Source organism: Sceloporus undulatus, chromosome 3, assembly GCF_019175285.1.
Source record: "Sceloporus undulatus isolate JIND9_A2432 ecotype Alabama chromosome 3, SceUnd_v1.1, whole genome shotgun sequence".
In the NCBI taxonomy this organism is placed as follows: Eukaryota; Metazoa; Chordata; class Lepidosauria; order Squamata; family Phrynosomatidae; genus Sceloporus; species Sceloporus undulatus.
In genome coordinates this window covers 63,868,909-63,892,459 of record NC_056524.1, presented here as the reverse complement: position 1 = coordinate 63,892,459, position 23,551 = coordinate 63,868,909, and the positions used below count along the sequence as shown (strand labels likewise).

General features: G+C 36.2%; 1 protein-coding gene across 1 annotated transcript in view; it reads left to right on the top strand.

Annotated features, from left to right (window-relative positions):
* LTN1 (listerin E3 ubiquitin protein ligase 1) overlaps positions 1–23,551 on the top strand; it is a 38,703-nt gene that overhangs the window by 2,925 nt on the left and 12,227 nt on the right. Inside the window, exons 3-20 of the mRNA XM_042458152.1 lie at positions 1,387–1,485; positions 1,832–2,062; positions 3,628–3,680; positions 4,449–4,629; positions 5,925–6,098; positions 6,769–6,959; positions 7,349–7,496; positions 8,281–9,054; positions 9,588–9,629; positions 11,901–12,093; positions 12,353–12,592; positions 13,226–13,379; positions 13,968–14,118; positions 17,282–17,483; positions 19,547–19,706; positions 19,912–20,016; positions 21,117–21,259; positions 22,902–23,037. Coding sequence (XP_042314086.1) covers positions 1,387–1,485; positions 1,832–2,062; positions 3,628–3,680; positions 4,449–4,629; positions 5,925–6,098; positions 6,769–6,959; positions 7,349–7,496; positions 8,281–9,054; positions 9,588–9,629; positions 11,901–12,093; positions 12,353–12,592; positions 13,226–13,379; positions 13,968–14,118; positions 17,282–17,483; positions 19,547–19,706; positions 19,912–20,016; positions 21,117–21,259; positions 22,902–23,037 — 3,377 coding nt within the window. The remainder of the gene's footprint in view (positions 1–1,386; positions 1,486–1,831; positions 2,063–3,627; positions 3,681–4,448; positions 4,630–5,924; positions 6,099–6,768; positions 6,960–7,348; positions 7,497–8,280; positions 9,055–9,587; positions 9,630–11,900; positions 12,094–12,352; positions 12,593–13,225; positions 13,380–13,967; positions 14,119–17,281; positions 17,484–19,546; positions 19,707–19,911; positions 20,017–21,116; positions 21,260–22,901; positions 23,038–23,551) is intronic.

The following is a 23,551-nucleotide window of genomic DNA, read 5'->3' as shown; positions in this document are numbered from 1 at the left end:
GCAGCCACTGAGAAGGCACTCTTGTGTCCTCACCAAATGAGCCTGGGATGGTGGTGGGACTGAGAGAAAGCCTTCTGAGGATCTTAGAGCTCTAGGTGGTTCTTCAACACTAAATCCAGCACTTCTCATCTTGAGTTCTATTGTGTCCTTTACATTTTACCAAGCCTCTTACAGAATCTTTTCACTTTTTAAGTAGATAGAGGGAAGTATTTTCTCATTTTGATATTTTACAAGTCTACATTTTGCTATTACCCTTACCTGCAAGCCACTCAGGGAATTTGGCAACAGCAGAAACCATATTCATACTTTAAACGTGCAACTTGGTATTTATTTTGCAGAATGTAATGAATCGGGTTTTTTTTTTAAAGAAAGCTTCTACTGAAATGAAGCTCCAGTTTGAATGTTCACTGTCAACTCTACCATCTGTGCTTCATCTGCCTCGTCTCGATTATTGTGTGCCTTGGGAGTCAGGCAGAATTCTCAGCATGCTTTTAAAATGCTCTGCAAACAAGTTACCAAATTTTAAATGAAAAAAGTATGAATGAATATGTCCCAGAACATACTACTTTAAATAGACCACATACTGTACATCCAGAAATACTTTGAGGGGAAAAAAAGTTATGTTATATAGTACAAATAATGTTGCATTGTAGGACTCAATTTGGTTGAAATTATCTTCATGCCATGGTTGCTGAAATTTGAGTGTTGTTTTGACAGTATCTGTAGCCCCTGAAACATCTTTGGGCAGAAAATTGGCCCTGGGTGATTGAGTTCAGCAGAACATGATGCCTGATAAGCATGAAAGATGAATCGACAGTCAGAGAAAGTCAAGATACATCTAAGTACAACGCACCCTTATGTGGGGATCTGTTCTGCCCCCCTCCCCAGTGTAAGGTGAAAAATGCATATACTCAAGCCCTGTTAGAAGTAATTTCCATTTTTGTAAAACCGACCTACACGCTCACTTCCAAAGGCTATCAAAACAAAACAAATGAGGGGAATTGACTGAAACTTTGACAGTAGGCTTCTAAAATAATGTACTGCACAATGGTAAAACTCTTTTGTAACAGCAGCGCCATCAGGCGGTGAGGCTAAGTACTTGTTGAGTGACCCTCGTAAGTGTAGAGAGAATGTACTGACTGTGCACTTTGTCCTTCAGTTACCAAATGATTGATAAGGAGCTACAGTCTGAAGGGTCTTTGATATCATTTGAGAAATTTCTTTTTGTATTGTTATGTGGTTTTAACATGCTTTTGAAAATTGTTGTCCAGCAGTGAAGGCAAGTGAGGTGAAATGGAGTACATTGTACTATTGTACACAGAGAGTCAAGCACAATGTGTGTGTGCTTTTAACAATCTTGTTAATTGTTCCTGTCTTTAATTTTAGGCTATGCAGGAATTCGGGACAATGTGTAAGGAAAGAGAAGCAGAGATTGTTAAAGGAGTTCTACCTTATTGGCCTAGAATTTATTGTAAAATATCTGCTGTGAGTATCAAAACTCTTGGATTGTATTAAAAAAAATGAACAAATGATCTTTCTTTGAATTTGCTATGCTAGGTAAAGAAATGTGTAAAATTTATTTTCAGGGTGGGGAGATGAATTTGTTCTGAAGAATAATGTCATATAAGATTGTGCTTTCTGATTAAATTATATTGATGAAGAAGTAGAGAAAATATTGGATTCATATTGTTTTTATGCCTCAATTTTGTAGATGTCAAAGTATGGTGCAAATTGTTTTCAAGATAGAGAAACAATGAACATTTGTTTGTGTTCCTGCATTATATTGTAGTCTTCCTGCATTATAAGTAGTATTTACTTTTCAATATTATAGGATCATGACCGCCGAGTCCGGGAAGCAACACATGAAGCATTTGAGCAGCTTATTCTGAAAGTTAAGAAACATTTGGCACCTCATTTAAAAAGTCTTATGGGATACTGGCTGATAGCTCAGTGTGATACTTACCCTCCTGCAGCATCAGCAGCAAAAGTAGCATTTGAAAAAGCCTTTCCACCAAGTAAACAGCCTGAAGCCTTACTGTTTTGTAAAGATGAAATTATGAGTGTAAGTTTTCCAGTTTTTGAATTAATTTTTTTTGGCCAAGGGTGTTTTCTGTTTTTAGGAGAATATAAATATTTTACTATACAGAAATATATTTTGTTAAGAAGCTTATTAGTTACTCTTTTGTTTGCAATTACACTTGTCCCTCCACATTTGCCGCTTTGACTTTTGCAGATTTGATTACCGTATATACTCGACTATAAGTCGACCTCATGTATAAGTTGAGGGCAAGTTTCAGTGCCAAAAATAAGGATTTTGCTATGACCCATGGATAGGTCGAGGGTAAACTTTAGTGGCATATAGCAAAGGATCTGAAGGACGAACAATGTCAAAGAACTTACAAAAGTCCAGGAAACATAACTGTTTGTGCTTACTCTTAAGGCTGGATGGATGAGAGAGTAGAGGGGGTCAGTGCTTCACATATTATACTCCTGCTTTTCACCAGGGGATGGTTCCTTCTTTTAACTAACAGTTAAGATACACTACTTACATTGACCCGTGGAGAAGTCGACTCAGGTTTTTGGGGTCCATTTTGTGACCTAAATTTCTAGACTTATACATGAGTATATACAGTATTCACAGATTTTTTTAATATGTTCTTCTAGGAATATCTAGGTGCTCCAGCGCAACTCTATGGTCAATTTTAACAAAAAGTCTCACTGAAGGACCTAGAGATTCCTAAAGAGAACACTCCACTAGGCATTTGTACCTACTCCAACGCAATTCGATGCGCTGGAGGACCTAGAGATTCCTAGGGAGATGTTCTCTCAAGTAACAACATAGTGTTTTTGTTATTTGCGATTTTTCCACATTCATGGGGTCCTGTGACCCTAACCCCAGTGAATGTGGAAGAATGAGTATATTCCAAATATATAGTTTATCTTCGACTTTGTATATTTTATCATTTGCACTTTTTACAAAACTGAAAGTTCTAATGTAGAACTGATAGTCTCAGTGCATCATCATCATCATCATCATCATCATCATCATCATAATAATAAATTATTTATTTGTATCCCGCCCAATCAACGAGGAATCCGGGCGGCTAACAACAGTGGAAGTACAATAAAAAATACAATAAAAACAAACTAATTCCTTCCCAGCCCCCTAGCAGTAATTATCAAGTATATATATTTTTGCACCAACAACCACTCAGTGGATTTCAAGGTTCTACTATGAATGATATGGATCTTGTAAACCTAAAGTCTGCCACATCTAGTTTACGGTCTGCAAAACATAAAATAGCATAGTAATGTTATTCTTGCTCTAATGGATATTAACGTACAGTGCACCCTTTCTTTACATGGGGGATCCGTTCTGGACTTCCCTGCGTAAAGCAAATTCTGCCTATGCTCGAGCCCCATTTAAATGAATAGGGCTTGTGCACATGGCGGCGCAGCGGTGCATGCCCCATTATTCCCCTTCTCCTCGCGCGGCTTTCAGCATATGCTGAAAACTGCGTAAAGCACACCCACATACGACGCGGGAGCACTGTATTTCTATGTAAATGATAGGATTCTCCCTCCCCCCTGCCCATTTAAGGAAATCTGATTTTTTTTTTAATCCAGGTGCTACAAGATCATCTTTTGAAAGAAACACCAGATACACTAAGTGACCCTCAGTATGTATTTTTTTATATGCACACTTTTTTTATTTGTAAAAAACAAAATGTAGTTTGTGCTAATTCACAGTTTGTATGTACAAATAAGATGTAAAGAAGCACACTTGCGATCTCTCAGCTCAAATGAGAGAAGAATTTTCTTCCAGTTCAGAGCTTAGTCTGCACTGTGCACAGTGACCACTCTGCATGAGCAGACTAACTGATTTCACCTCACATTTCCCCTTTGTGTATGCTGTGTTTCCTGTTCATTTCACTAGTGCATGGGTGGCCTTTGTGTAAGGGATGGTTCTGTGTGTACTTCATGTCTGTCTGGTCAACCGAGAACTGCTGGATGATGATACAAGTTACTTTATGAGATGGTTATACATGATACTTCTGAATGAGTACAATGTGTTCTAGCAGTGTAGGTTCCTCATGGAAGAATTTGTGCTGGATAATCTTGTTACCATTCTGAATTGTTGCAAGATGCACAGAATATTTGGGATGAATTAGAAAATGAGTAGAAGGTGACATGGGATATTGATGGTGAAGCTAAGTAAAATGTCATTTCTTTTGTTTTTAGCAGCAGTATTTTTCTTTCAAACCTCTGTGATTGATCTCTTAATATACAGTACAGTCCATAATCAAAAGCTAAATAATATCAGGGGTTTTGGAGTGAGGTTGTGCTGTCTTATTTACACATGGGATTTGAAATCATATATAAAACTGTATTGGTGATTGAACTTTGCATTTACGCAGCTTATATCTACATTTTTCCTTTCACTTCAGAACAGTGCCAGAAGAAGAAAGGGAGGCAAAATTCTTTCGAATTCTAACCTGTTCTTTGCTAGCATTAAAGAAATTGCTTTGTATGCTGCCTAGTAATGAGAATAGGTCACTGGAGGAGAAGCTTAAGCCTTTACTGTCACAAAACAAATTTTGGAAATATGGAAAGCACAACACACCACAGGTATTTACTTTTTGTCAGCATTTCACCTCAGAATATAAAACTGAGAAGAGTAAACTGTATTTAGACTATATTAATGTTTTTCTTTTAATCACAATTTTTTTTCATATAGAGCTGGCCCTTCATATTCGTGGGAGTTCTGTTGTGGACCTCCCCTCCCCCGATAACAAAAAACACTGGATCTCTAGTCCCATTGTTCTCAATAGTGGTGCAATGTGTGTGCAATTGCACTAGCACAGCCGCGTGCACATGCTGGCATTGGGTTGAATAGGGTGGGGCCGTCTGCAAATGCTTAGACCCACCAATGGCAAGAGGCAACTGTATTCTTGCTGCTTGTTATATTTTTATATTTGGGATTTGGTTGAGGGGCTCTTGAAAACTCTTAAAACCCAGAGGCTACTAAATTATTATTGCACTGAGCTGCAAAACCATGTAAATATTGTCAGTATTGCAATCTGATTTATTTAGATTGCATATACATGCTTCAGTTCTGTGTTTTTGTTGTGAATAAGATGCACTAGCATAAAAAACTGCTTGGAGTACTACACCACTCCTGAGCAGTATTTTGCCTGTTGTGTTTATGCCATTAGAGTTTCTAAGCAGTCTGAAAAAAAGCAATTATTTTGGAATAGCTCTATTAATGTCAGAGTTTCAGCCAATGAAATGCTGTGTGGATTGTAGCTCTTTTCAGAATGATAAATGTACAAGATGCGTTCATGCTTAAAGAGAATTTTTTTTAGAAATTAGATCTCTTGTCAACATCCTTGTAGAACTAGTTGAGAACTTGGCTATATGACATTTTTTATGTTTTAAGGTAAACCTTATGTCAGAATTATGGTTCCTTTCATCTGACGCTGTTCAGTAAGACAGTTTTTTAAACTTAAAAAGAATTTCCAAAGATATAGCAATAGCAGATACATTTCTATACCGCTTATCAGTGCACTGAAGCATTCCCTAAGCGGTTTACAAAATGTAAGCTAATTGCCCCCAACAAGCTGGGTACTCATTTTAATGATCTCGGAAGGATGCAAGCCTGAGTCGACCTTGAGCCCTTTTGCTGATATTGAACTTGCAACCTTATGGTTTGTGAGTGATTGGCTGCAATATTCAATTTCAATAAGAGTAGAAAAAGAAGACTTGAAAATGTTGCTGCATATGTATATACACAAGATCTCCATCTTTTGGTGAATGTTTAGAAAGAATGTCAAGAGACTAGCCACGGTGGATGAGATAAAACTGTTATAGCCTTTTCTCCCTGCTTCGAAAGATCTAATTTTCCTTCCTCCCCTCTGCTTTAGGTCCGCTCAGCTTTTTTTGAGCTGATTTCTGCTTTTTGTCTGCACATTCCTGAGTCAATGAATGCTGAAGCATCAAGACTTTGCCCAACAGTTCTTCTTAGCATTGATGACAGTGATGCTATTGTATGCCCTGCTCTTTGGGAAGCTGTACTCCATGTCCTTACTACCATCGAGGTAATGCAGAATACTATACAAAAGCATGATCTTTTTGGACTTTCTCAGGCACTGTTAAAAAAAACACAGCAGTTTATATAGAGAGAATAAGGAAGGTTATACGTGCCAATTAATCCTTTTCTGCACAACTGTTAAAAGTAGATGAGGCCTGTATTCAATTGCATCTCTTTCACCTTCTTTCACAAGCATTAAAGAAAGTTGTGGTGATGCCATTACTCAGTTTACAAATGGTTCAAATAAGCAGTCTTGCTCATACTACAGTATACATAGAGAGGTGATTGTTTAGTGTGGTTTTAATGTTCTTTTTTGGAGGGGGCAACAATTTGATTATTAAACTGAAGATTTATGTGCAAAACTTTGTAAATTCTGACTGTTATCCCTTATTGTATATTTTATAGTCATCTGGAAGAGAGGTAAAGTTGCTTTGCTCTAACATCTGCAGTTAAGAGTGATTAATTGTCTTAGGATATCTTTAAACATTAAGATTCACTGCTTTTGAACTGAATTGGTGAATTTTATGGTTTTGATTAAGGTAGAGGGCTGGTGTTCTTCTGTTGCAGTGTCACAGGTGAATTGTACATGAAATACGTTAGATGTCTAGATTAGAGGGTAATTTCCAAGCCATCTGCTTATTCTTTAATTTATTTCTGCATTTTGGGGTGTTCTGTAGGATTGTTGGAGTCATGTGAATGCAAAAAAGGGAGTTCTGCCAAAACTATGGACAGTGCTTCGAGAAGGAGGACATGGGCTTGCTACTATTATATATCCGAATCTCTTACCATTTATTAGCAAGATACCACATGGAATTACAGAGCCAAAACTAGACTATTCTAGAACATTTTTTACCTCCATAATTCAAGGGTAGGTATCACTAGCTCTTATAGAACTAAGAATTGCCATATGTGTTTTTAGAAATGGAAAACTCTGTCAGGTAAAACTGAGGGATGTAGATGCCAGACTTCAGTATTATGCATAGTTATTTCCCTATGAGTTGTGATAATTTGATACGTATTTTTAAAACTGTTATTCTGCTTGTTTTGCTTTTTGGTGGTGTTGTGTTTATATGTTTACAAATTTTACAAGTCTACAAGTTTCATAATCCATTTTTTGCCTATGTTGTTATTTCTGATACTTTCTATTGGTGTCATTTACAACAGTATGTAAAACTAATTATTGTAGAATTATTTAATTGTTCCTGAATATTAAATCAATACCAATGTTTGTTCTGTCTCTTAATTTTGTTTGCTTAGGTTATTGACTGAAAGAGCTATGGTTTGTCGTTCAGAATGTTCAGCAATCATGTCAGCATTTATGGAATGCTTACAGTTTATGGTACTACAGAATGTAGGTGAAGAAGAAGAACAAATTAAAGTCCAAGAAATGCTTATAAGTGAACAGGTATTTTATTATAGAGATTTTAAAATTCCACTTGTGTATGATGTGATATTAGTTAAATTTTTAGTTACAGTCTCTTGCCTGAAAGTCTGTGGTGAAATATCTGGAAAAATCCTCCCTAGGCAGGAATTTTAAAATGAAAGGAAGCACAACCAAAAAGGACCTCTTTAGAACTGCATTTGTAAACATGGCTGAAAAATTTCCTTAGATTAAACAAACATATTAAATGTTTTCTCTCAAATATTTTCAGAGTGAAAGATGACTTTATGAATGAACAAATATGTTCTGGTGGGTAAGAGAACCATTATCTTTAAGAATGTATATTTTTGGTGTACTCTTACCCTATTCACTATTGTTGGGGTTTCCTTCTCCTTCAAGTTTATAAATTATATAAGCTTCAAGTATACACATTTAATGTCATACCTCATGGCCAATTAAATTAGGATATGTAATGACATCAGAGGGAGGCAAATTAATAAAACAGGATATATGGCGGGAATAAACACACCCCAGATTCTGAGGCAGCCTAACTACTGTTTCATTTCCTGCTTTACTGTGATCTTTTCATTGCTGCTGCAGAATTGTTAGTTAAGGAGCAAAAGTCAGGCTGCTTCAGCAACATAGGTGTACCTGTTTAGAATGGGTAAGTACAGTAGTCTTGTCATGCTTCTGCAATAAGAAGTAAGCTTTATATTTTTTTTAGGGACAAAAAAAATGCAAACAGTTTCATCTCAGCTCAGTACAAGTATTCTCATTACTAAAACTACTGTGTTTTTTCTCTTGATAGTTAATTCCCATCATTGACATGGTGATTAAAGAGCCCAGGTTACAAAATGGACCTTTGTTTTATGACGTAACAGATGTTTTACATTTTTGGAAAACAAGAGCAGAGATTTCAACTGGTGACAAAAAAGCTTTCACTTACCAGAGAATGATGCTGAGATTTTGGGATGGCCTTTCAAATATATGTGTGGGATATGTTGATATGATGGATGCAGATGAGAAATCTTTGGCTGCCATGTCCTCTTTGCTACAAATACTCCAGAATCCAGGAAAAAAAATGAAGCCAAACAAAAGAAAATCTGTGAAGATCAGATTTGCAGAAGACACTCAACCTGAAAGTAACAATGAACATGAAACTTATGATGATCTCAGAAGTAACAATGAAACCAGCACTCTTGCTACTGGGATTCATGAGCAAAATCTTTCATCTCTACAGATGGAGCCTTTAGAAGATTTAGTTTGTAAACTTGCTGAACTGAGTATTGTGTATGCTAATGAACAAAAGTCCGATAGACACTTAAAGTTTCTTTCTGCTTTGCTTAGCAACTTTGCTTCTAGTAGAGTTTTTCACATACTGTTGGAGGACAGAAACAAACTAGAAGCTGGAAAGGTTCAATATGAAAATCCATCTGTCCAGTTTTTGTATGAAAACCTAATTGATTGGCTGAAAGAAGATGGGAGAAAAGAGACTGACTTTTTGGTTGATATTTTGTATAGTGTCCTCTATTGCTGCAGCAGTATCACAGAGAGAGAACACATTCTCAATGACTTAACTAAGGTACAATTTACCTGTAAAATAAACTCAAAAATCTATTTTATGTGCTCTCATATTTTGATTAGTTTGGAAACCATCATCAATGGTTTCCAGTGAATAAAATGAATAAAATAATCCATTTTTAAGGCAGTTTGGATGAATATGGATTGAATATTTAGGATTGGAATAGAAGGGTAATCCTAAGTAAAAAATGACTTGGAGGCTCACAACAACAAAGAAGCATTAATGTTAATGTTAATAGAATTTTGACTGACCTCTTACAGCTAATATTAACTAATACAAAATGGTGTACATGAAGTGTTTCTTTTAAAATCTGAACAGTAAAATTAACAGATTAAAACAGCACCTTCAAAAACACTAGAGCTATACATTGTATTGTGAGTTTCTAACAAACTATGCCAGTCAGGGTGACAATCATAATTAGTATTGAAAGCTCGTTTAAATAAGGCTAAGTGAGAATGAATAAAAAATTAAGTTACTCAGAGAAATTAGGCAAGGTTTTTCTAGTCACATTATTGAAATCTTTTTTGTTTCAGATGGACCTGAACTGGAATATTATTCTTCAGATAATTCAAAAGGTATGTTCAGTTTTTATTTTCATACTTTCCTACCTGATATTATCTTGGTTGCAGAGAAGTACAAAGTTACTTCAGTGAGCACAGGCTTTCCAGCTTTCTTCTAGTGAAAGCTCCCTGGAGCAACATCCCATGCTAAATGAGTTTTCTTTGACTCCAAGATGTACTTTGTAAAACATGACTGATGAACTAGATTGGTTCTAAGGTCCAGATTGCATCCTGGAACACCTGCCAGGACATTTTTGATATCAAGGGTGGGCCCCTTTCCTTGAAGGTCTGCCTTTTTATGTCATCCAGCTTCTTTCCTGTTTTTTGTGAGGAGAAGGGTATGGAGTGAAAGACTCAGTTGAAGGAGCTGTGTCTTTTGGTGCCGGCTCTGCATGTTGACATCTTCAATCTATTACATAGTACATAATACAAATTATACAATCCACATTTCATAATAAGCTTTTCTCCCCTCTCCCCCTCCCAAAAACAGCATTGAGGGAAATACATTCCAATCAAGTTAACAGTCATTTATCACAAATGTGAAAATATAATTAATTACATTTTTACTTCTTCATACCCTATTTTACCTTCCACTTGCTTAATCACAATTTCCCATTTATCTTTCTATGATTCTTTATTACTTTCCCCAATATATTTAAGTCTTCTTTCCCTAGGGAAATCAAATAATATGTATTATTTTATATATTTAAACAAATAAGACTTATTCCAATTTGATTTGTTTTTCCATCCATGAGCAATTGTTTTGTTATATAATCTTTGATTATTATTTAATCCTAATTCCCCTAAATTGAGAGTTAGACAATTTTCTTTGCCTAATTGTATCTCTATCCCTATTATTATATTTATCTGTTTCTTAACCTCTGTCCAAAATTCTTGAACAAATGGGCATTCCCACCACATATGTATGTAAATTCCCTTAACTCCACATCCATGCCAACATTTTGATTGAAATTTATCATTCATAAATGCTAATTGATGTGGTGTCCTGTGCCATTTCCCAATCATTTTCATTTGTTATTCTTTTAATAATAATAATAATAATAATAATAATAATAATAATAAAATTTATTTGTATCCCGCCCCTCTGAGAACAATCGGGGCGGCTAACAAAGTTAAAAATACAAAACATATAAAATAAAAATTTACATTTTTATTTTTAATATTAACAATTTCTTGTAGCCAAATTTTAATTTTGTCTGTATCAATCAAATCTTTTTCCCAGTTCATTGTCAGCCCCTCTACTATTCTAAATTGGGTTGTTAACATAACCTTATAAATTTTCCTTATTAGTCCTTTTCCACCTTCTAATTTTTAAAAACTATTTCTTCTAGCAATTCATTTTGGTCTAAAATATTCAATTGTATTTCATCTAATAATTTTATTATCCCTTTTATTTGAATCCAGTATTGATTTCCAATTCATTTAAATCCCTTGAGCTTTATTTTTTTAAATATCTTTCCAAAGTCTTCATTGTTACTTTTATTTAAATATTCGGTAACCACTTCCAGTTTTTTATAGCCAGTTTTTTGCTCCACTTCTCCCATATTTTACAATTCACTATCATTGGACGAATTATTTTCTCTTTTTCTTTCTTTCCCTATGTTTTTCCCTGGAAGATAGAGACATGTTGACATCTTCACTTCTTCCTCTCATTTGGAATGGTGTAGGAGCAATCTAACAGACTCGACTGGCTCCTTGAAACATAGGCTATGTTTTAGCATTCCATCATCCTCTTTTCTTCAGGGAAGTCCAAGTGAAATGTGGCCTTGAGAAATGATCCTCAAGGCTGGACACAGTTGCTTCCCGGTCTTTATCCTTTCTTGGCTTCGTGGTCAGTGCAGCGATCACGTGAGAAACCCAAATCCAGAGGGATTTTCTAATCCCTAATTATTACATTGTAAATTGCATTGGACTGTGTCCTCTAAATCTATAAATTTTATAGATTACTGGAAATTACTGCTTCTGTAGTATTTGTGTAGGTTTAAAAATAAAATAAAACTGAACAGCGCAAGGATCTGAATTTTGACAGCAGTGATTCCATCTCATCATAATAGCCATTTGGAAGGTTAATATTAGTGCTTTTGCTTGCACCTTTATGAGGGGAAGTAGATAGTTTGGATGTTGAGGAGGAAAAACAGACAGGAGTAGCCAAGACTTTTTGGATAGCTTTCTGCACGTTTTGGTCATGATAATTTCTTCACTCAGCTTAATGCACTATTAAATAAGAAACTACTCTGAAAAATCTGATATGTTTTCTTGATATAGGCATGTTCAAGCTCAGAAAAGCATTCTTTAAGTTCTACATGGTTAAAAGGAGATGTGTTAGGTGAGAAGCTTGTCACTCTGGCTGATGATTTATGCAGCACAAGCTTGAAGACAACAGTAGCTTCAACAGAATCCTTTTATTCAGAAAGATGGACTCTTCTAAGTTTGGTACTATCTCAACTGATTAAAAACGGTAGGTGACTTTAGCTTTCTTAGTGAATAATAAAGGGCTGCTAAGGTTGGGAAGAGCAATATAATATAATAATATTATAATAATATAATGTTGCATTTATTCTTGATAAATAAACAAGGTTTCAAAAGGTATGAAATATAGTCCTAAAGAAGAATCAGTTATTGCTGCAAGTCCATTTGTCTTGGGGTTGTGATTCTGTGGTTGCAGAATCATGTATTGGCCTGGGAATGACTTACACTGTGTCTCTTTTAATCAATAGAATCCTTGATTGGTGAAACATATATTGAAAGAATTATTGATAAACTACAAGCAGCACTGACTAAAGCAAAGGATCTTTCAGAAGCTGGAAATACAGAACCATCTGTGTCTTTCATCTGTGACATAGCCTCTAACTTTTTCAGCTCAGTTAAAGGATGCTTGTTGATGCCTTCATCAGAAGACTTGTTGTTCACCATTTTTCAGTTGTGTGCACAAAACCAGGATACAACACATTTATCAGGTACTACATGACAACTAGGCCAACTGCATATTGATTCTTGTATGTGTTTTTCCAGCTGATAGATGCAGTTCTTAAAAAACAGAAACATACAAAATAAAAATTTGAAGCAGAATAAGAATAAATATTAAGGCAGTGCTCTGTGTGTGTGTCTACAAGTCACCTGTTGACTCATGGTGACCGCTTGAATTTCATAGGGTTTTCATAGTCAAGGAATACTTAGAGGTTGTTTTTACCAGTTTCTTCCTCTGAAATGTAGCCTACAGCATCTGATATTCATTGATGATGTCCCATCCACATACTAACCAGGGCTGACCCTGCTTAGGTTCCAAGATCAGATGGGATCTGGTGCCTTTAGGCTGTTTTACTGGCCAAGGTAATGCTATCAATTTCAAAAATTTGTAAGCCTTTTTGGATAAAATAACTGATTGTTCTGTGTAACACTGCATCTTAACATGGTCAAAATAGTAATTATCAGGGTAATAATTTCCTATATCCCATAACTGAGCGCATACCAGTTCTTTGAAGGGATACATGATAGTACTGTAAGTAAGTTTATACAGATTTTGAAATCAGAACAACATAAGAATTCTCAGAAACAGAGAACACTGAAGCTTTTTGTTGTTGTTGTTCTAGATTTCCTGGTAAACAAACTGAAGCACACTTGGTTGTGTGGCCTAACTTCCCTTGTGTATCATCTTAGTGATACACATAAAGAAAGCACCTTCTTGAAGAGATCAGCATTCTGGGTCAAAAACCAGCTTCTGTCTTCAGTACTGGATCTTAAAAGGTAACAATATATTAAACTTTTTGAACTAATACAGCACACCTGTGTTATACGCAGGCGTGCCATACCCGGCTTTCAACATACTCTGGAAGCTGTGCCAGAAAAACTCCTCTCGTGCCCTAGAAAAAGTAATGGGGTGTGGCGCGAGCATGCTCCCCATTACCTCTTTACGCAGGGGGGGTCCAGAACGGATCACGCGTAAGGGAAGGGTGCACTGTACATGTTTAATTAAATCCCATCTTGGAACAAGGTATTACATTTTTGATTAAACAAAATCACAAAGGCAGTAGCCACTGATGATGGGATCTGTATTATGAACATCAAGGGAACACTGCTTTAGAGTAGAGTAGTCCAGTGTATTGATGAAAGCTAAAATTTCCCTGGAGGAAAGAGTGCACTGTAGCTCATATCTACAGTGCTTTTTTTTTTTTTTTAACTTCAGGGGTATGTCCAGATGCTGCTCCTGGCTGTTATAAATGGTATGTAAGTTTTGAAATGCAAGGTTTAGAATCATCAGCGAGTTCTCATATGGAAAACTAGTTTGTGTTTTTTGTGTTTTATTCTTCAAGTAAAATATTGGTTTCTTCTCAGTTTGCAGGTTTTGATCTCTGCGGTCAATGACTTGTTGACTAAACTACTGCAGACTGATGAAATTTCTGCTTCTATTTTGAAACATTATATGGAATGGCTCACTCCAAGCAGAGCTGAGTGGGAAAGGATGCGTGAATCTTTGTCTAGTGAGGTACATAAAAAGTAATTGCACAATGCATACTGATTATTTCTGTACCTAGATTTTTGTTGTGAATATAAAGAACACATTTCACTAGTTAAATTTTAGATACCTGCAAGGTATTGTAACCAGCTAGTTTTTGGATTGATGATTTGGTTCCTAATTATTTGGTCCATGAGTCCAAGATAAGTCACAGTCATGGACAGGCTCCTTCCTTATATATAATACTTGTTCTATTAATAAAATCTCCTCTAAAAATTTGAATGCAAGCTTTTCATGGTTTTAAGTAGACTCTGGTCTTGCAGGATCATTTTGTAATTGATTTGTTTACTTCCTATTTACTTGAATATATATACAGCTGGCCCTCCTTATAGGCGGGCTTGCCTTCCGTAGCTTTGAGCTCACACGGAAGGCAAGCCCAGACAGAAATAATGGGGCGTGTACTTGGGCTGCGTGTCCTGTGCACCACCCTGAACACACGCCCCATTATTTCTTATGGTGCTTCCGCATACGCTCTTTTCCCCATATGCAGGCAGGTCCAGAACAAATCCCCCGCATATGGGGAGGGCAGACTGTACATGTGTTCTGTAAATGCACTGCAGAAAGCTTGTTTTTCAAGCTCACACTATCACTTTAGTGCATATTTATGCACTCAGTATAGTTATTAAGCTTTATGAGTCCACTTGGTTTGTAAGATTATTCTTTCAGGACCAGTTTTTGTTCTTGACGTAACATGAGCATGTAAATGTACATATGTGTCATGCAACTAACATGTAGACCTTTCTTCTAGACAATGAACAGCTGTATTAGTTCCACAGGACAGTTTTATTGATAGAACATGCTAAAAACATGTGTCTTTGACAGATCAAAATACAAACATTTATACAGTTTTTTTGTGGGGTTTTCAGACTATTTATACAGTTCAGTTACATTCCTACTTACAACTCAGAGGAGAGTTATCATTGGTCACGTTTGTCCAAAAGTTCCCAAAATTCCGTTCCCAGGTTCTCTTTTCTCAGCAAGGCTCAGTGTTTTTGAATTACTTTGGAACATAAACATGTCTCTCTTCTCAGACTGGCATTATCTTCAGGCACTTGGCTTTCCTATAAACAATAAAATAAACTTACAAAACTTGAGCTTTTAACCTAAGGTTTTAACACAGTATAACTAAATGAAGTAAAACTTATACAATTATCTACTTATAAAATTTATCAATTAATTGTTAACCCTCTTAATAACAATTCATTTAAACAATCTACAATCATACATTCTGAAATACTTAACTATTTGGATATATAAATTCTTTTAATACAATCCCTTTAATTAATCATATCTAAAATCTCTCTAATACATTTGGGAGTCTACATAGCATATTTATGAACCTCTTCTTATATGAATCAAACAGTATAACAATTGTTAACATATCTATTATTAATCTTATCATAAGCCTAACTCTAAACAATATAAACCCTCTAACATATTACTATATATACTTGACTATAAGTCGACATCATGCATAAGTCGAGGGCAAGTTGTAGGGCCAAAATTATAGATTTTGATATGACCCATGGATAAGTTGAAGGTAAAGTTTAGGGGCATATAGCAAAGGATTTAAAGGATGAAGCAAAGCAAAACAATGCCAAAGAACATACAAAATTCCAGCAGACATAGCTCTTTGTGCTCAGTCCTAAGGCTGGATGGATGAGAGAGTAGAGGGGATCAGTGCTTCCAGAACAGTTTATTCTCTTGCCTTTCACCAGGGGATGTTTCGTTCTTTTAAATAAGAATTAAGATACAGTACTAAAGTTGACCCATGAATAAATCAACTCAGGTTTTTTGGGTCAATTTTTTGACCTAAATTTCTAGATTTATACATGAGTATATACAGTATTTACTTAATCTCTTACACAGGCACTATTTGATCTTAGCCACATTAATACATATCCATCTTTGGTTTTATAACAATCAAGCAATATAACAGAACCTTATAACATTTTTATAATACTCTATAATCCTTAACCTTAAAACAGAATAAACAGGAAACAAAACCTCATAACAACATCAACTATGACTGTTAAAACATCTTAACCAAATCATAACTATAATGGAACTATAATTGTAACACATAACCTTATTTTTATAACTAAATATCTTAACCTATAAAAGAACTCATATCAATAACCATCACCCCAGTGTCTCACATAACTGTACAGGATCTCCCATATAATATATATGGTATCACCTCTCTATATAACTTGTCCACAGGTGTTTCCCTTATAATTATATATCAAATGTCACAGCATGATAGTAGTCCTGACTAGAGCCAGCTATCCCAGAACTGTTACCATGACCACTTTTTAAAACCCAATATCCATCAACGAACTTTAAGCTCCCATATAATCCTTAAATTACCGTACTGATAATTAATAATACAATCTCCATCTTAAACTGTAGTCATATACCAAAACACTTGAACAATATTTCAAACATAATACAGGGTTCTGGAATCCAAAATCATGGCAGGATCAATGATGCATTATTGCATCCTGACAGCATGTATATATTGCATACATTATGAGAGAATTTAAACCCCTTCCTCATTCCCTTTCCCATCTTCCCACCACGAAGCTACCTCACAAGACAGCAATGGAAAGGCAGACAGGCAGCAGAAAGAATGGAGCAAAGAAGTGGATCGAAACAGTTTTTCTGGCTGAGCCTTTGTGGTGGGGTTGCTCATAGGGCATGGTTTCCAGACCCTTCACCATTTTTGTTGCCCTCCTTTGGACACGCTCCAGTTTCTCAATGTCCTTTCTGAATTGTGGCGCCCAGAACTGGACACAATATTCTAGGTGGGGCCTGACCAGAGCAGAATACAGTGGCACTATTACTTCTCTTGATCTAGACACTATACTTCTATTGATGCAGCCTAAAATAGCATTGGCCTTTTTAGCTGCCGCATCACACTGTTCACTCCATTACATTGTAATAGAGCAGAACATCAAATGTTGAAAGAAACATCACATTCTGTGTATGTATGTGTGTAACAAATACATTTCTTGTGCTAATTTTAATTGTGCAATCTTAATGTGTTGCTCTGGATATATGATTAGTATTGAAACAAAAATATATGACTGTAAATAATTTTACTAATTTTTGCCAATTTTTGTTTTTACAGTGGATCAGGAAACCACTTTTGGAAGGAAGACTGAGCATGAACTGTGAGATATCAGGAACAGATCAAAAGCTTTGTGTCATCACTAAACTTCCAAGCCATCTGTGTACTGCAGCTCTGTTAAGTAGAATGGTACAATTAATCCTGGAAAAAGAAGTGGTATTTGAAAATCAGGAGGTGGAAAGAAGCAAATTTGAAAATATCAGTAAGTAACAAGATTTTTTTAGCAAAAATATAACAGCTGCTTTAGAACTCTAGTACCAAGATGAAATGGAGCATATAATTATTTTACACAAATAAAGAGGGACTCGGTTTTTCAAACACTGGTATTTAATAAGGAGCAGAATTTGGAAAGTTCGGTCTCTGAATCTCCCCTCTGTTAGTTACTTTTATACTTATTTTAATAAATTTAACTGTTCTTTATGTTCCTGTTCTACAACATAACTGAAAATGTTACTTTGAAAAATTAAATTAAATGCTCTCTCTTCCCCCTGTTCTCATCACTTGGGCAGCATCCACATTGCAGAAATAATCCAGGTTGACACAAGTTAAGGACCTTGAAACTGTGGTGCATGCACTGGTAACCTCTCATCTCGATTTCTGTAATGCATCTACATGGGGCTACCCTTGTGCTTAGTTTGGAAACTTCTGTACATGGCAGTCAGGCTAGTCTCAGGTAAAACTAGAAGAGACCATATAACACCGATCTTAAGATTGCTTCACTGGCTGTCTATCAGTTTCCGGGTGCAGTACAAGGTGTTGGTCATCATCTATAAAGCCTTAAATGGCTTGGGTCCAACCTATCTTCGGGACCATCTCCTTCCATATAATCCACCCCACGCACTCAGGTCCTCTGGGAGGAATTTATTGCAACTTAAAACAACTAGATTGTCTGCAACTGCCCAGAGGACCTTCTCGGCTACTGCTCCCAGGTTATGGAATGGCCTGCCGGATGGGATCCGTCACATTACCACCTTAAACAGCTTTTAAAAAGCTGTTAAGACAGATCTCTACCAGCAGGCCTTTCCTGACAACCGGCCACCAAAAAGTCAAACCTGTTATACCCCTGACTTCTACCACAGCGACTCTTGATTTGTTTGTTATTTTAAAGTATGTTTTAAATTTTTGAATTGTTTAATTGTATTTTAGGGGTGGGTGGGATATAGGGATATGAGATTGTATGTTTTAACATGTTGTTCTTTATGCGTTATGACTTAAACCATCATTTATTGCATTAGTGATTGTTTTGTAAAGGTAAATCTCTCAAAAATTACACTACATATGCAGGCTTCCTATTTTTTCTGGGGTTGTGGAAGAAAGCAATTTTGCATACACAAGGATACCTCCTCACTGGAAATGAATGGGTCATTAATGTTCCCATATAAGAAAGAACCTTCTGTCCGATGCTGCCCTTTCCATCCCAGTGCAGTCCCGGATCCAGAAGTACAGTGATCCCTTCCCCTACACGGGGGATCCGTTCCAAACCACCTGCGTAAGGGAAATTCCATTGTATGCTTGAGCCCCATTAATGGGGCTCGTGGTGCGGGGTGGCATGCACTACATGGACCATGGGCACATGAGCCATTGTTTTTTCCGGCACACAGCACCAGTGTGCCTGTGTTTAACGCAGGCGCACTGTATACCTTTTGAATGGTACCAAATGAGTGTCAACATCTTTCAGTTTTATTTCCATTTCTCATCTTTGGCTCCCTGTCTATAAACTAAGGCCGATTTTATGGTTTTGTAGGGCATGCGCCCAGCCCTACTATCGCCATATGGGCGCCATAGTTGTGCGCGCCCATCCATGCTGGGAGCGCAATGATGATGTCCATGGAGCGCAGTGCCCCAAACAGCGCGGCGACCAAACAGACTTCATCATTGCACACAAGTATGCCAATGGTGCCTCACTCGGCAGAAAAAGAACTCGCCGGGAGCGGGTTCTTTTTAATCCTCGTGGAGGCCGCAGCATTTGTCTGCTGTGGCCTCCATCTGAGGGAGAAAGGAGCGGCGTCTCACTGCCCCTTTCTGCCCATCTGTATCACCCCTAAGATTTATAGGTGAGATAGGAAATCATAGCAGGAATGCAAAGCAACATGTGCATGCAAGCGCTAGATAAATATCAAGAATAACAACTTGTTGATATTTTCTCCTACTTTTAATGTATATATCTTATGTTTTGGATTGCACATATAGTAAACTTCACAAAGTTTTGATGGCAAATGCATATGCTGGATTACGCTCATCATACATGTTTCTGTTTTTTTCTAGTTGCAGAATATCTGTATACTTTACAATGGATTGAAGAACTAGCAAACCCACCTTGCCCACTCCTTGAATTTCTTCACCACCCTCAAGTAATTAATATTTCATGTGGGAAGTTACATACACTCAGTAATATCTCCTGCCTCTTTCAAATATTATTCAATAGGTGAGTATGTGCTTTTGGAAAAATAAAAGCATACTGTTATTTCTTAGATAATTGTGTATGTTTGAGTATCATTTTGGTTATTCTCTATATCTAAGGCTTGTTTAAATTTATCACACTGGTAATTAACATGAATTAATTTATTATGAATTTATTTGTTTTATAAATAAACCAGGTTAATCACTAAAGCTTTCCTATTCTTTCATAGATCAAAAGAGAGTGGAAGACTCTGGGCCTTAACCATGGCTAAATTGTTAAATACAGAGATAATTTCATCCTCTGAGATAAAAGCACTTTTCAATACAGCAGAAAGGTATAACTGTCTAGTACTTCTTAGACTGTGTTTGTATCTACTGCTACTACACTGATTAAAGCAGGAAATGCAAAGCATGCACCACAGCATATTGCAAAAACAATGGTAATAGCCATCTTACAGTTCATTGTGTTTTGCCCTACCTTTTTATATTGTTTTAATTCTGTGTTCTGCCTTCCTGTTTATTTCAGAAAAATGTTTTGCCTGACAAATCTCTTGACTGGTTGGGTGAATTCTGTTCTTTATAAAATTCTGCAAACAGCACAGAATGTGGAATATTGTTGTGTACCAGGCCCTCCAATGACTTTGCATTTGATCAGTGATGACCAAAATGTGTTTTTTGAACTATTTTTAAAATTATTTTTAAAATCAGTTTAGCCCAAACAATCTAATTTTACAGTCAAAATAATATACCATCAAAGATAAGGAAACTGGGGCGAGAGGGCAGAAGAAGAGAAGAAGAAGGGAGAACAATGACAAAGAGAAGAAAAAGAGAAAGAAAAAACACATACTGTACAGCTAATACATAGTAGGCTTTGACTCCTCAATCCTGTAATTAAAAGAAATAATTAAAAACAGTATTATGCCACTACAGATCAAACTAAATAATCCTGTTAAAATTACTAATAACCATAGCCACAGATTATTAAATCACTAGATTTCTTATTGTTCACAAAGGGGCGGCCTGCAGCCCCCCTTTCCTGGCTGGATTGGGGTCGTGGCAACCTCACGGTGCCATCCAGGCTCTGGGGGGGCGGAATTGATGTGGCAGTGCGGCTGTATGGCATCCCATTGGCACTGCATCATCTGGAATGCCGCGTGGCATCATGAAACCCTGGGGCAGAGTTAGGGCATCCAGTGTCAGGATGCTGCACCTTGACTCCTCCCACAGGCCAGCACAAAGTGCCTGTCTGTAGAGGGCCAAAGTCCATAAAAAGTTTCTAATCTTCCAATAAGTCTTCAGTTGTCTTATCCTGTAGAATCCACATTAATCTAGCCATTTGGGCTAACTCAGAAACCTTAACAATCCATTATTCCATCATCAGTGGTGATCAATATGATGATTCTCAGGTTCTCTCTCGTCTCTGTTTCAACTACAGGTTTTTTCCATTAACAGAAGGAAACTTGCACACACTTCAGAATCTATGCTCATTTTTACCTGAGGAAGATAAGGAAGAACTTGTCATTCAGTGTACTGCAAAATTAATGACATGCAATGGAAGTGAACTTCTAAGTACTGATGGTCAGTGTCTCATATATTCTCTGCAGTGCTACATTAGCTTGTAAGAGGTAGGATTTTCAGTATGTGCATTCAACCAAATGTTAGAAAATAAGAATTGCTGCCATTATTATTGAGCCATTATAATTGTTGCACTGTATTGTTTAATCTACACAAATGCTTTATTCTAAATTGCAAATTTCAGGATGCATAGTATCAGCTATATTGCCAAAGTGGCTGCCATATAAATAAGATTAACCTGAGTTTTTCTAGAAAACGTCTGAATTTTAGAAGGAAAAAGGTATTTAATTCGGATTAGAAATTGTCCTGTAAGGTTGAAGTGTAATAGTATGCATTTTGAATGTCTTAATTTTCCCCCCTCTTTTTTTTTTAAAAAAAACTTCATTTCAACTGTTCCATTCAAATTAGAAGTTTTGCATTTGTATCCCAGTATCTCAAAGCAGATGGCTGGACTCAATTAGGGAGGGCATGGGCATGAATGAGTCTGCAAGACGTGAGCAGAGCAGTGAAGGATAGGGAGTCTTGGGGATATCTGATCCACAGGGCAATTATCAACAACACTCAACAACAGTCCCGAAGCAGGGCTGGGAAAACAACAACACTTTTTTAAACAAACAAACAAACAACTATTTTGTGGGGTGTAAATCATCTTCTCCCCCTTTATTTCTTTTTCATTTTCCCCCTTTTTTTGCATTAATGTGTAGGAGTACATCAGTATATCAGAAAATTAAGAATCAAAATGCAGTTCAGATGTTCTGGCCACTGGAGCTGCATGTGCATTGCAGATATAATGAAACTTGATACTGCTTTAATTGCTATGGAATTTTAGGATTTGTAGTCTGTGCCGACTGAGAGCTCATATCACACAAAACTACCAATCCAAGAATCCCATAGCGGTGAGCTATGGCAGTGCAAGTGGTGTCAAGTTGCATTATTTCTGCAGTGCAAATGCAGCCTAGCTTAAATAATAACTGTTCTTTAAAAAGTGCTCTTTTACAGCAAGTTGTTTTGGTTGAACTTATATTAATTGAAGTATTTATTCCAAATGGCATTTCTTGCACTATACAATAAAGTGATTAAAAAGAACAACTGACATTGGATACTGTTCTGACAATGAACAACTGCCAATAAATTGTTAAAGTGAAAATATTTAAATTCAAACAGTCAGTGTTGTTTCCAGAGGATTGGAAAATAGTAATACAGTAATAGCAGACTTTGAAAAAATGTATAAGAAGAATCATTTAACAAAACCAGGAGTTTTTTTTTTAAATGATTTGTTTTACACTAACCAACCCTGGTTTCTTTACATTCATCTTTTTGTTTGGAATTGTCTAATAAATTTTCCACCACATTTTCAGTTTTTTCATGCAATCATAAAGAATAAGCATGGACTGATAATTACAGAATTTTGAATGAAGCTGCAGTGGCACAGTTGTGTGTTCTGTAGCCCATCCTTGATCAAGTAGAAACCAGGTGCCGAAGTTCAAGACCTTTTCAAATAACAGGAGGAATGTCAGAGCTTTTTTGGTTTTACAGCCAGCTGCGCCTCTCACTCCTTATCACTGTTTTAATTTACTATTTTTCTTAGGTTCTATCTATGACATTTATTGTGGTCCTTTTTATCTGATATTTGACTTTGTTTTAGGAGCTTTTGGATATCTTGCTATTTTAAATTCTTGCTTGAATTCTGGAAGCATTAATGATGGAGAACTAATGTCTGGCATACTAAAGATCATTATATCCTGGCGAAATGACTGTGAGGACAGTTTTCTTTTCAGCTGGTTGGTAATTCTACTGAATATTTGTTTTAAAGATTGCTCTGTCCTATATTCTTGAAATAGTTATATTTGCAATAAGGCTATAGCAAAATAAAATAATTTTTAACATGCGTTTTCATAAATTTATTTGTTTGAATGTGTGCATAAAGACAAAACAATATTTCTGAAGGACAAAATACGCTCTTTCTTTTCTTTCTTTTCATTTGATGATGCACACTTGATGATGCACACTTGTTTTAATGTATTTTATATTACAAGTATCCTTGCTGTATGTTAAAAGAGAAAGCATCATAAGGTGATGGCTCTCATCTACAGTCTTCATGAACATATGCATTAAAATGGTTGAAATATTTTTTTAAAGAATAATAAACTTTTCAGGGACAACTTTCTGTCTAGTTAAATGTTCAGAAATTGATTACTCTAACCTAACTCTCTGTTCTAAGCAATTTAATGCAATACATGTTTCAGTCCTGGTTTATAGGATTTAGGATTTTCATTATAGCAGTGTAGGCATTCA